The sequence below is a fragment of the Stigmatopora nigra genome, chromosome 7 (assembly GCF_051989575.1).
Source record: "Stigmatopora nigra isolate UIUO_SnigA chromosome 7, RoL_Snig_1.1, whole genome shotgun sequence".
NCBI classification, from domain to species: Eukaryota; Metazoa; Chordata; class Actinopteri; order Syngnathiformes; family Syngnathidae; genus Stigmatopora; species Stigmatopora nigra.
Window position 1 is genome coordinate 4,788,638 of NC_135514.1, and position 14,724 is coordinate 4,803,361.

The following is a 14,724-nucleotide window of genomic DNA, read 5'->3' on the forward strand; positions in this document are numbered from 1 at the left end:
AATATGTTGTATGCTTGCCAAAACTTGTTTCTTTACACATTAGCAACTTTATATGCAAACATTTTTCGACGTTAGAAGAATATACAACTTTTATGGTCGACACTTTAATAGTCTAGCGGTGGCCCGGTCGGCCTCACAGCAGGGGACCTGTGTTCAAGTCCAGGTCTGTCCACCTGTGTGGTATTTGCATGTTCTCCCCGGGCCTGCGTGGGTTTTCACCGAGTATTCTGGTTTCCTCCCACATTCCAAAGACATGCATGGTAGGCTGATTGGACACTGAAAATTGCCCCTAGGTATGAGTGAGCGTGAATGGTTGTTTGTTTCCTTGTGCCCTGTGATTGGCTGGCCACTAATTGAGGGTGTACCCTGCCTCTGGCCTGGAGTCAGCTGGGATAGGTTCCAGCACCCCCCACGACCCTAATGAGGTTAAAGAGGTTACGAGAATGAGATGGGACAATGAAGCATTCTTTGCATTTCAAATGTTAACTTTTAGTGGAGTGAGATGGCTTGAAAAAAAGGTGAGTTGATGTACAATACTAAGTAAAAAGGTTACTCAATATTTGGAAAAAAATACTGTTTTATAGCATCAAGACCAAAAAAAATCACGACTTTTCTACGTCATCTTCAAACTGCAACAAGGAGAAAAACATTGAAAGGAATCTGACAGACAATTTGGAATTATTTAATGAACTATTCATGGACAAAATATAATTAACATCAGTCTGTGATTGAGATATTTTTTAGGCCAGCAGAGAAGTCCTTTGCGGGCCCTGATGGCCCACCACTGTTGCAATCTCATCCTTAAGCGAACCTTCCCTCCCTCCCTTTGTTGGTGTCCTGCTGCCATCCTGCGCGCGTGTGCGCGCGCATGCATGTCGCGGGAGCGAGTAAGTAAGTTGCGGTGCGTCCTCCCGGCACACGAAAGCTAAGCATCCCGCTGCTTCCATTAAAGGCGATTTTGTGATTGAGACAGACACGCTGCCACCTGTTGGAAGGATCTTGACAAAATCTGCTTTGAGTGTGCAAGTGCTTGTCGTTTGTAGCCATCTGTAGGCATGCCCGGCCAACATTGTCCAACAAGACGCGATGATCGGGGGCTTCAACATGAATTTCCTCCTGCATTTCCGAGCTTGTTCCAGAGTGAGTAGGAGACAATATTCTCGCAGTAGTTTGTCTATTAACAAATGCGTCGACCAACAGAATATCAAATGTGAAATGAGCGTGATATGATTACATAATTCATTACAGCCACCCTGTAAGCGATGTTGAATTCAAACGTTTCAGAATAAAAGATCTTGAATAATAGTAGCCACTTGTTACAGATATAATATATAATGAGCTTATTTTACGGAAAACAAATGTTATTGTTGTGAAATGATTACATTGTAATCAAAACTTAACATTTTGAAGATGATGTTTTTAAGTGGAGCTGCACAAATAACGGCTGTCTTTAGATGGTTTTCTATGGCGAGTCTAATTTAAAAGTAAAGGTATTTTATTAGAAAACTTAATTTGTATCGCTGGTTTGAGTTGATTCTGTTGTCCCACTGGTCTCACTGGGATAAAGTGACTCGCTAGGGCGGGGTAGTCGGCCCTTCCACTCCAACACACAATAGACCGTCTCTGTTAAGTAGGCGGTATTTGTTACACTCCAACCGGATTGCAACTATAATTTTCAAAACAAAAGCAATGTAATGTCAAATGCAGTTTATCCTTCAATACACACACACACAGTTCAACGCTTATCCTGTACACAGGGGCATCGGAGCTGACTTGACTCCAAATATAAAACAGATCAGATTAATTTAACTGCTATAATATTAAATTCACATTTTGATGGAAATAATAATTTGTGACTGTGCACGTGCAGATTCTTCCTGTATTTTCAGTCTATTTTGATATTTCATTGTCTGTTGCCTATTCATTCATAAATTCATTTTCTGAACCACTTTATTCTCACTAGGGTCACAGAGGGTGCTGGAGCCTATCCCAGTGGAATTTGGGTACCCTGAATTGCTGGCCAGCCAATCACAGGGCACAGGGAGACAAACAATCATTCACGCTCACACTTTAGCTCGCAATTTAGTGTCCAATCAGACAACCATGCATGTCTTTGGAATGTGGGAGAAAACCGGAGTACCCAGAGAAAACCCATGCAGGTCCGAGGAGAACATGCAAATTCCACACAGGTGGACATGACCTGGATTTGAGCCCAGGAGCCCAGAGCTTTGAGGCCAACGTGCTAACCACTCAAGCCGCACTTTTTTTGGCCCGAGACTCCCAATTAAAAGAGAAATAAGTCTTGCAGAAATTCACAGTCAAGTCTCAGTTAGAGGCTCTGGTCAAATCAAGGGAATAGAGACAAAGATAATCACCGTGAGGCAATGTTCTTGGGCCAGTGTCGCTAGACTAAATGGGTGGAATTTATTTTGAAAAGTCGGTTCGGGAAATGAAGCTGCTGCACCTCCTTTGAACCCGATGGGGACAGCCGTTTCAGAGCAAAGGGAATTGGAGGCCGGGAAGGCTGAGCATCCTCCTCTTCCTGGGGAGGGAGAATTGAGGTGTTTACTCCCTCTGGTTCGTCGGAACAACACTAACACCCCCTTAAAAGCCATCATGTCGTAGATTGGAGCGGCCCGCACATGAAGCCTAGCAGGGAGCGCGGTGCCGTGGAGGAAGAGGGCTGGTTGTGACCGACGGAGGGAAGGGAGGGAGGGAAGGAGGATGTACTGGGCTGCTGGCTTCGCCTCTTCCCGGCCGTGTGTGGTGGATCTCGGGCGGAATCACAGCCTCCCCATCGGGCTGTGTGTGTCCGAGCAGCCCCAGTCGTTGTATGGATACATCATCGCCTTCCCTTTGCAGGACTACGGCGGCATCATGTCGGCTCTGGGCTCGGACTCCTGGTGGAAGAAGACCCTCTACATTACCGGGGGGGCCCTCCTGGCTGCTGCAGCCTACTTACTGCACGAGCTGCTCGCCATCAGGTAGGCTCATGAAAATGTCCAAAAACACAGACTTCACTGTCTGCTTCCTGTTTGGTTAGTTCCTTTCTGCTGCCGAAAATTTATCTCAAAATGATATTAAAGTCATGCGTTCACTCGTCTGCCAGTTCACGTGCCCACCCTGTCGGCACCTGAACGTGACAGAAAGGGAATACTCCTCAGCTGACCTTTAAATGCCGCTCAAACACAGTATTGTTTACAGTACTCCACTTTTTTTAATCCCTCTACTTGTGTAATGTGATACGATTAGTCCTTGGTTGGCAAAGCAGATTAATGGACTATAATTAGTATGCACAGATAGGAATGGTGGGATTTTGTGAGTCCAGGTGTTAATACCTTGTGTCTTAATAGTGACGTTCTCACTTCCTCCATGACAATCTCATAACCTTGCATTTCGTAAAAGCACTGCCGCAGAATCACGTGCAGCTGACAGAGGCTGACGCCAGCCTACCAGCATCCTCTGTTTGGGACATGTGATTTCATATTGGTGGAATGCAGTTGTTGTTGTTTTTGTTGATGGTGGCGCTCCTGTAGTGTCTATGATCAGAGGTCGGGGATTTGGATTTGAAACAGTACGTTTGTGCTTTTCGGTGAGTGCTCGAGGAACAGTTTCAGCACCACGGGGCAGTGGACAGCGACACAAACACACAGCACCATCGTACTGAGATGAGAATTTGTGTTCACGGAACCAATCACTCAGGAAGGCAAATTTGGACTTTTAGTCTTCATTTCCGTCGATATTGACATCATTCTTGTTTTTTTTTTTTATATTTGTGTGGTAGGAGCGACTCACATTATTCCTTGTGTGGGTTTTCTCTGGGTACTCCAGTTTCCCTCCCACATCCCCAAAACATTCAGGGTAAGCTGGTTGAACACTTTAAATTGCCCCTTGGTAGGAGTGTGAGCGTGAATGGTTATGCCCTGCGATTGGCTGGCCACCGTTTCAGGGTGTGCTCTGCCCGTTGCCCGTGAGTAGCTAGGATAGGGTCCAGAATCCCTGCGACCCTTGTGAGGATAAGTGTTTCAGAAAATGATTAAATGAATGAATGAATTTTCAGCACTTTAAATCCCCTGTATTAAGAGAATTTTGTATTATTTGGGTAAAAAAAAATCAGAAAAAGATACCTCATATTGTATGCAGTGCCCTTTTCGTGATAGTGTCTTTGTAGAATATTAATGTTGGAAGACATACAGGAGATGTGACATCAATGGTTACTTTGACCTAAAATCAAAATCATACCAGGCTCATTTACGCCAAGAAATACAGTAGAATGTCATAGCCAATAGGGTTTTTAAGCACATACTGTATGACTGCATGGCAGGGTACGGGAACTGTCCAGCCATTCTTGAAAACAGAGTGATGACTCAGTCTTTCAAGTATTGATTAAATCACATTATGAACTCATTTTGTATTTGACTCACCAACTTATGCGGTGCCAAATGTTACCAAATTTTAAATGCAAAATTCAATGTGTTTGCAGAAAGGAGCAGGAGCTGGACTCTAAAGATGCCATCATCCTTCATCAATTCTCCAGACCAAAGAATGGTGTTCCCAGCCTCTCACCTTTCTGCCTCAAAATAGAAACTTATCTGAGAATGGTCGATCTGCCCTATCAGGTTGGTGCTTGTTTTTTTTATCTTCGCACTATAGTAAACAAGAAGCCTGAAAACCACAATGATCTTCTGTATTTTATCGTAAAATGACATTCTATGGATTTTTTTCTACAGAACTATTTTGATGGGAAGCTGTCGCCACAAGGCAAGATGCCTTGGCTGGAGTACAATTATGAGCAGGTCTCAGGGTCAGAGTTCATCGTAGACTTTTTGGAAGAGAAACTGGGAGTCAACCTTAACCACAATCTCACGCCGGAGGAGAGAGCCGTCTCTCGAGCTGTCACCAAAATGGTTGAAGAACATCTATACTGGTAAGGTACAGCTTTGGATTTGACTTTTCTCTGGAGATGTTAATTAATCCCAAGCCATAAGATTCACAAGTGCACAAGAGAAAAAGAGCATGTGTATCCAAGATAATTATTCAAAATTTAAGTCTCGGACTTATTTACATGCTGATTTGACACGTAAACAAATAGATACAAGATACAATTACTTTCATACGCCTCTCCATCTTTTATTTTTTTAATTTAAAGTCCTGATATGAACTCAAAGGAGATGCTGTGACATGGTCCTCATATCAGACAGCCTAGCATACGGCTGGTCCAGAAATGATATTGATGGTCGTGTATGTCTTATCTGCACCAATTGTAAACGTTTGCTTAAGGTTATTACTAGGAAAAAAGGGTCAACCAGTTATTACGTCCTTTGGGTCATTTTCATTTCCCTCCCTTTTTACATTCATTTTACAGTCTTAACCTTTTATGTGGTATTATTTTAAACAGACCATGTTCCTCTTATTCTTGTGGTTTCGATGGAAATCATAAGACATTTTATGAACAATTCCTACATGATTGTTGAAATTCGTCTAAGTTAATATTTTTCCTCCCACTGTACCTATTCTCTTTTCAAAAAATGAAATTAGATTAATTTCAAAATCATAACAAAAAGAGTCTAGTGAAATAAGAATGGTGCAGTAACATTCCATTGGTGAGTCACTGGATGAGGAAGAAATCACTTTGCACATCCAAGCCTTCAGTACTTTTCCATTACTTTGTCAAAGCTACAACACACACACATATACACACGTACACACACACACACACACACACACACACACACACACACACACACACACACACACACACACACACACATATACACATGCATAAGGGCACACACACGTATACACACATGCATACACGCACAAACACATATACACACATACACACACACACACACATATACACATGCATAAGGGCACACACACGTATCCACATACACACACACACACACACACACATATGCATGCACACACACGCATGCATACACGCACACATACATACGCGTGATCGTGCACACAAACATGGACACACTCCCATTGTCTATTTTATTGTAACGTGCCTAGATAATCCATTTTACTTGCAGTATGTATTGACCGGAACCCACTTTGCTCAATGGTTGCTGCTCATCTTATATTTCCTTGCTCTCTTTAGTCAATCCTTGTGGCATCTTGAGACTTACATGCTCACCTCCTTGATGAATTATTTAGGGTAGGGCAGGGCAGTGCTGTTTGGTCGCTAGAATCCTTCCCTTGGAGAAGTGGATAAAAAAGACACAAAGATTCGGCAATTGGCCACCACAGCGACCCACAAAAATCATCATGTAACATTTTCTAGGGCTTTCTTTATATAAGAAAATGAATGCGTGAATAATTCAAAGATAACGGCGGGACAGATGCCCCCTTTCGTATGTGCGTCACAGTGGAAAAAATGTAAATGTAAAATAGAATTGAATGAGTCGCGATTGTGGAGAAAATGCATATAAAACATAGTATTTTTAGTAACTGGCCACCTTTAGTGCAGGTGGACTTTTTATCAATGTCGGTGCTATTGTAGCTAATCCAATGGGTTTCCTAGATTGCCGCCTGTCCTTGTGACATCATTAAAACCCACACCACAGTGCTACAGTCTATTAGTTTGTGTGCCCATGTCTCTAGCTGACATGGCAAAATGGCTGTGCTTGTGCCAGTGTAATTTTAAAAAAAATATGACTTTGTACATTATCAGAGGTCTCAGAAGTTCACCATCTGCATACTTAGATACTTTGAGTATCTATCATTCACATGAAAGATAATTATACCGAGTGTCGTCTGTTTTTAAATATTGATATAAATACAATAGTTATGAAGTCTACACACCCATGTACAAATTCCTGGTTTAGTATATTTTTTGACACTAAAATGTTTATAAAACAGCATTTTCCGATTTTACATCCCTCCGATTTTGGAAAATTGATTCTATTATTTATCAAAAAGGGTATAATTTTCCTTCATTTTTGTGTGTTTCTCACATTTTTCATACAAAATTGGGGCACTTTGACCAATTTTACAGGGTTTAGTTGATAGTTGTGTGAGCACTATGGGACAAATTAGAGAACTTATATATAAAGTACTGCTCTACTTACTTTTAAAGCCACAAAAAAAGTTCTGGCACCAATTAATTTTGTAAGTAGGTGTACGACTGTATTAATGCTTTTATTTTCTTTGTGGAGCAGGATTATAAAATGTCAATTTAATTGATTTTCACCATTTATTTGGAGTGATGGGAAAAGGGACAAAAGCAGTCCATTTAATTGCTAAAAACACATTTATCTATGCATAAAATATTTGCCACTTCAAATCAGAGTGGGACAACTCTGTAAGGGTCTAATGAAGTACAAAATAAACCAGGAGTAGAAAAGCAACCTACTTCCCCTTCAGCAAAATCCCTTTTTGATCTTTTTTGTTGTCTTAATTGCACTCTTATGGCCTATTCAAATCTGCAAACAAAAAACAGCACATGCTCTCAGGACCAAAGACAATAACCAGACAGATGTGCCTGGCTGTGTAGAGCAACCAGACAGAAGTGTCAAATAAGCCAGAGATTTTTATCCCATTTCCATCGAGGATGCATAAGAGCAGGCTCTTTGTAACAGGGTTATTGTGGCTATCCTGACTAGCTATAGAATTATGTCATCCTACGTCTTAGACTCACAGGCGGACTGAACGGGGAGGTCACACACTAATCTGTTTATGCAAAGACTATTTGAAGGATGTATAACTGTCTAAGACTTAATCTTATTAGTGTCTAAACACAGGACAACCTTCAGCACATTTGGGGGACCCAAACCTTGTTTAAAACACTCTCACTTCGACATAAATGCACAAAATTGAAAATTGCTGTTTCTATTATTTTCTTTATCAATCATGGAAAGGTCCAAACCTTCATTCCGATTTACAGCATCCAAGTCTCCATGTAATTGGCAAGCTGTGTATTATAATAACACTATTATTAATGTCTGGGTTTCTTTTTGAAACTGTACAAATCTAACCAATATGTTACCAGTACATGATGGATTGTGCTGATATCATTAAGTGGAAATTTGATAACATACAGAGCAGAAGGGCAGAGGAAACAGTGCTCTTTTATTGATTCTGTAACGGCTGAATCTGACTGGACGTAAAACTGTTTATTAGAGACAAAGGGCTGAATGGGAATAGGGATGAGTTGCATGTCGCTTAAATTATGAAAGCATTTGATTATTGTCATGGCATTTAACAATTGTGCAAAATGAGGAAATGAAAGACTCGTTGAACTGTGCTGTGGTGTCTGATTTAATTCCACTAGAGGGAGACAGAGTAGACATAGGTTGCTCAGCATGAGGATAAAATATTATAGATAAGGTGAAAGGAAGTGGGCCGGTGGGCGAGGGGTTAGGTTCTGGGGTTGAGGGTTTGATCACAGCTCAGTCCTCAATGTGTGGAGTTTCCATTTTCTTACCGGGCTCGTGTGGGTTTTCTCCGGGTACACTGGTTTCCTCCCACGTCCCAAAAACATGCATTGTAGGCTTTTTTATCGGTTCCTATACTGTTTTGTTGAATATATAAAGCTTGTTATTGTGTGAGTGTGTGTGTTGGCTGAATGGCTTGCTATTAATAATTCATTCTGTTACGTCTTTGGCGACATCGAGCGTGGAAACGTAGAGTGGTTGGACTCAAATGCAGGGAAGCAGGCAAAGGATGAGGATGGAGTGCTCTTACAAAACTTTCATTCTTTAGGAAGGAGTGGTTTCATGAAACTTAGCGACTTATACTTACATAACATAATCAAACCATGCAGCTGGTCAACAATGGGAAAAGGGAAGCCAGGAGGGACGACACGCTCTATTCATAACGTAAAGTAATTTAAATGAACTTGGATTACGATGCAGACACACTCAAAAATAAGTTTAATCTAACTTTACACTAAACTTAATTATAATTTTGTATTAAAGTTTGATACCTTTCTTCTTGGATGGGTGTATTTGTCCCGCCTCCACCCTGACTTTCACTATCGATGTGTTGTTTGCTTTAATATTCCCTTCAAAATATTCCGAAAATGATGCACACAAATGTCCTCACAATAGGATAACCCATGACCACTTGCCAACGAAACTTAATATATACTCCTCGTATTAGTGATTGCTCCGCCCAGTGCTCGTAGATATCTGTTACACACGAAGGAGATGACAAAGACAGTGCGCTAAAATTATAAACAGCCTCTCATGTCTTGGCCACCTGGCTTTCTCGTATTTCGAAGTGTGTCTAGTATCTAGAGATAATTATTTGCTCAAAATTTTACTCGTATCTCGAATTGCTCGTATGTCAGGGTGCTCGTACGTCGAGGTATATCACAATTCGCACTCACAATCATACCGCCACTATCGAGAATCGAGCCAGCGCCTACCCTCCCGGAAGTCAGACTATTCATTCATTACAATACTATTTATTAATTCATGCTTTTTCATTGTTGCTTATCTTCACGAGGGTCACAAGAAATGGTATACAATTAATGGTGTACTGTATCAAACTATTCCTGCAAAAATAAATAACACTAATTCTTCTAGGACGATGGCCTACTGTCAGTGGGTGGACAACTTGGAAGAAACCCAGAAGCTCTTAGCGATGAGTGGCCCTCTAAGCGACACACTGAAATGGTTGTTGACTCGCCTGAACGGTAGCATGGTACGGAGGGAGATGTACGGCCATGGTATCGGTCGCTTCTCCACGGAAGAAGTCTACACATTGATGGAGAAGGACATGAGGACTCTCGCCACCTTGCTGGGTAGGAGGGACTTTTTCTCTTGTGGGTCAGATGCAGTAATGCTATCTTTTAATAGGTAATGATAAATTGAAGAAGAATTGGTTCAAAAGCAAAGCAAAAGTGTTTTTTCTTTTTATATCTGACATTTTGGAGTCATTAGGGTAGATATCACACCAAAAATTCTACCTTTAAAGGCCAATGGATGGTAATATGTTGATCTCCAAAGCCTTTAAACATGTTTGCTTCCCACGTATATTTTGTTCTCATTCATCTTAACAAGTGTTGATGTCCAGATTCAGATTTTTTTGCTTTGAACCATTTTTTTCAAGGTATGTTTTGCCAATCCATACCCACAACTTTTTAAACCAGTAAAAAGGATTTGATCCCATGTGGGTCCTCACTGTGTGGAGTTTGCATTTTCTCCCTGGTTACTGCAGTTTCTTCCTACATCCCAAAAACATGCTGGTTGAAGACTCTAAAATAGCCCCTACGTATGAGTGTGAATGGTCGTCCGTCTCCCTGTGCCCTGCGATTGGCTGGCCACCAATTCAGTGTGTCTCCTCGTAGTTAAGTAAGTCAGCTGAGATGTGCTCTAGCACCCCCGCAACCCTTATAAGGCTAAGCGGTACAGAAAATGAATGAAAAATGTGGACATCTGCCATTTACAGTCCAGAGCGAGTTCCACGAGAGCAAATAATGTTTTTGCAATCAAAGAATTCAGTACTTTTCCACTCCAAAAAAGGGTCTAAATCCAGAGTTGGGAGCTAAATACCCAGATAGGTTTTAAAAACACTGCAGAAAAACAGAGAAAACCTCAGAAGAGACCCATTCTAAAAAAAATAAGCTTATAACCTTATGTTTAAAGTTCTGCACAAACTGTAAATGTGGTCTGTGCGGTGACATCATACCAGGATGACAATGCGTATTATTTGATTTTGTTTGTCCTTTTTCTACATTAAAGCACAAAAACTCTTCAAATGTAAGCTAATGTATTTTATCTTTTGCAACATATAGGAGAGAAGAAATACTTTATGGGCTCCAAAGTATCCACGTTAGATGCCACAGTGTTTGGACATCTTGCTCAGGCCATGTGGACTCTGCCTGGTACGAGGCCAGAACAGCTCATTAAAGGTTTGTATGACATAAAAAAGTTGCAAAGTTTGGCATTGAACAAATCTTAACACACAGCAACAGCTACATTAACAATATACAGTCATTTTCATCAAAGTTATATCACCAGAAATCAAATAAACTCCCAACATGATTCCAAAATCGAATTTTTCACATCGATCTAATGTCACCAAAAGTTGATTTTGATGAATTTCTAACTTCTGGTAATTTCCCTCTGCACCGGAAAATGATATCCGGTACCAAATTTTAACATTTTCAGGTTTCAACCTTTGATTACTTCACCTCCGATAAAAATAATATGATCTTGTTATGGCTGCTTGGTGATCGAGTGGTTAGCACGTTAGCCTGACAGTTCAGAGATCGAAGGATTTTTTTTCAAGCTTTGGACTTTTCCTTGCCCTGCGTGGGTTTTTTCCGGGTACTTTAGTTTTCCTCCTACGTCCCAAAAACCGTGAAAGGACGTTTCGTCGAAAGACATTTAGTCGACGGACGTTTCGTCGACCGGACGTTTGGTCGACCGGACGTTTGGTCGACCAGTTGGGGCGTTGACCAGACATCTCGTAGAACGGACGGGCCGTCGACCGGACGTTTGGTCCCCGGGTTCGCTCGCCGTCAAATTATGAGAGAGAGACAGAGTTACTGTTGAAAGCGAGCAACCAGGTAATCTCTCACTCTCAAAATTATAATCATAGAGATTCTACGAAACATCCGGTCGACACCCCCTCCGTTCTACCAAACGTCTGTGGACCAAACGTCCGGGTACCCCCAAAAACATGTCTGAACATTCTAAATTGCCCCTACGTATGAATGTAAGCCTAAATGGTTGCTTGTCTGTCTCCATGTACCCTGCGATTTGCTAGCCACCCATTCAGGGTGCTTATAGCTGGCTGGAATAGACTCCATGATCCTTGTGAAGATAAGCGGTACAGGGAATGAATGAGTGACCTTGCTGCTTGTACTCCTAGGGGAACTGATCAACTTAGCCATGTTCTGCGAGCGAATGCGCAGGAAGTTCTGGCCTGAATGGTTTGTGGAGGTGGAGGACCTTTACTACGACGGAGACAGCGAGAGCAGTGGAGGTACGGCTTCTCCCACGGCTTTTGTGGACTTCTTCTCCAGGACTGACACGCTGGACGAGAGCGACATCAGCAGTCACTCAGCCGCCCACACGCACACACATACACCCCACTCTGACCACTCGCTCTTTGACTCGGATGTGGGCACCGGGTCGGAAAATGAAACTCAGCTCAAGGAGGAAGCCATGCCCGACCTGGAGGTTTGACGTGAATAGTACTGGCAGATGGATGCTAGCTGACTCGCGGGTGGAACAGCTGTCACAATGACCCATTCAAAGGGGAACAACAGAATTACTGTTTCAACTCTTGTCTTGAATCCACAACACGTTACAGCTTCCTTTTGGACAAAGTGGGTATTGAGAGGAACAGCAAAGGAAAAAAGATCTCTACATTTTACTGTCTGGTTTGTTCCTTCCCAAAATGTCACAACGTTCATAGTGGCATTTTTTTTCTCTGCCTTATTTGTGTGGTAGAAGAAGTTGTGTGTGATGAGCAACAAGTAAACAGCTCGTGAAGGTACAGGTCAAAGCACCATTTTACCATTTGTCTTAAAGATGAACCCCATTCTAACAAATTGCGATATATCAGGTGGCTAAAAACGAATAGCTGTTATGCCTCAGCTATGCAGATTTAGCAGTCACATTTTGTCATGTTATTTAATTTTCAGGCTGTCTAGATGGATGTCTACATATTACATGTATGCATGTACACGTGTATCATGATCTTTGGCATAATGGCCGGATGAAAATTCCGCATCTTTTTGCCTGCAACCATGTTTTTTTATTGAATTATTTTATGTGTGCGAGCCAGTAGGAAAGTGGTTAGCGCGTCGATTCACAGTTCTGTGGTCGGGGGTTCGATCCCCGCCGTTCCTTACAGTGTGGATGTTCTCCCCGGGCTTGAGTGGGTTTTTTCCGAGCACTCTGGTTTACTCCCGCAACCCAAAAACATGCAGCGTAGACTAGTTGAACACTCTAAATTGCCCCTAGGTATCAGTGTGAGGGTCATTGGCCGTCTGTCTCCTTGTGCCCCTGCCCACAGATTCAGGGTATCCCCCTGCCTTGTGCTAGGTAGGATAGACTCCAGCACCCCCCGCGATCCTTGTGATGGTGAACGGTTCAGAAGATGAATGAATGTTTTTTAAGCGTTGAATTTGGCCAAAATGAAAGGAACAGCTTGGCTGTAGTTAACAAAATGACCACTAGATGGCAATAGCCCCATACCAATAATGGCTCTTGCTCACATACATACCACTAATAAGTGCAACTACAGTTCAATCAAAGAAGTGTTTGCAGTTTATTTCAACAGTGCCACTTTATTTTTATTTTAAAAAGATCATATATTTCAAATAGATATATATTTTTGATTAATGTTTTATTTATAGCTCTGAAAAGAGGTTATTTTTGCACTTGTGAAATTTTGTTTTCACCTTGTTTTTGTGTAGCTAAAGGTTGAAGTAGGTGATTCTAACTGGCTATATAAATTGGTACTAAAAAGTATTCATTTAAATTACTGAATACTTTTTAATAGCATTTGTGCAGCACACTGTGCTAATTTTGTAGGGAGGCGAATGTTACTGTATGTGTGAATGTTATCAAGTGGACAATTGATGGAAATACTCTTCATTGAGAGTCATTTTGATGCTCACTGACTGTAATAGTGAAAACTATGTATTATCTGGTAGGGAATATTACATTAGGCTATATTTCTAACATTTGAGATGTGAGGGTAAAAGGGTCAATGTGCTGCTTTGTCTTCTATTTGCGGCATACTCCGATTTATGCCCTTTGGATTTTTAATTTCTATTTTGGGGGCATTCAGGATGATTTTTCAAGTTTTAAATACAACATATTAATTGGAAATAAACCCTGAAATACCGCAAAACCTTACAATTAAAAATGATATTCATGGTTGTTCGTGAATTCTATCATTTTATTACTGTTATTATTAAGCGTCATGATAAAATCTTAATATGTTTGCATTGTTTTGTTAATTTGTTTCTTCCGTGATTGACTGTGAGCATCACATGGTTTGATTGTCGGTCGTGAATCTTTCCGAGCATTTCAGGATCATAACTTTTGCTGTTTTGATCAAGTGCTGCTTTCATGTTTTAGTTCCTTCAGCATTGCAATCAGCTGCCAATATTTATGTACATTTTATGCAGTTGGAACATTTAATTAATGTTAACCTGGGCCTTGTAGCATTGGATTGAGAAGAATGTCAAACTGAAACTGAACAAAAAGCTTTGTGTGTGGTGGGGAACTATCTAATATTTTACCCATTTCAAAAAGGGGGACTGACAGAAAAGGAGAAAAAAATGACTTTGTTGTGGTGGTTTATTAACCCCTTGAAACCATTCCTTCAGTTGGACCAGATTTCCCAAAACATCATGAAATTGTCTCATATCATCTCACCTCTACTTGTTTCATGTAAATATTGTATGTGTGACCAAAATGTACCATGTTGTGTAGAGCAGACTGAGTGATCATACTCTGGCTGCGTTGTCATAAAATGGGTCAACTGGATAATGTCAATAAACAGCGATGACAATTTTAAATCTATTTTTTTAAATTTTATCATTTTAAAGAGACTCGATTGAAAAACGTTGTCATGTTTGGTAAAAAATATTTCTCTGGGGTGCATTTCTATTCAGGCATTGTAACAAAAGGATGATTGGTATTTCAATATTAATTGTCAGCTAAATAGGGGTATAAAACCCCAATTACATTGATTTACAATGAATGGAATAAGGAGAAGGATGCAACATTTGCCGATTTTACA

General features: G+C 41.0%; 1 protein-coding gene across 2 annotated transcripts; it reads left to right on the plus strand.

Moving 5' to 3' along the window:
- The first annotated feature begins 885 nt into the window (after positions 1–885).
- On the plus strand, positions 886–14,504 carry faxcb (failed axon connections homolog, metaxin like GST domain containing b). Of its 2 annotated transcripts, XM_077720746.1 has the most exons (7): positions 886–1,140; positions 2,863–2,984; positions 4,484–4,619; positions 4,731–4,927; positions 9,540–9,757; positions 10,751–10,867; positions 11,833–14,504. In XM_077720746.1, the coding sequence occupies exons 1-7, from the start codon at positions 1,087–1,089 to the stop codon at positions 12,147–12,149; spliced, it is 1,161 nt and encodes a 386-aa protein (XP_077576872.1). In that variant the 5' UTR covers positions 886–1,086; the 3' UTR covers positions 12,150–14,504. The 2 variants fall into 2 exon arrangements, with proteins under 2 accessions (XP_077576872.1, XP_077576871.1); XM_077720745.1 differs by lacking the exon at positions 886–1,140 and having other exon boundaries at positions 2,443–2,984.
- The last annotated feature ends 220 nt before the right edge of the window (positions 14,505–14,724 follow it).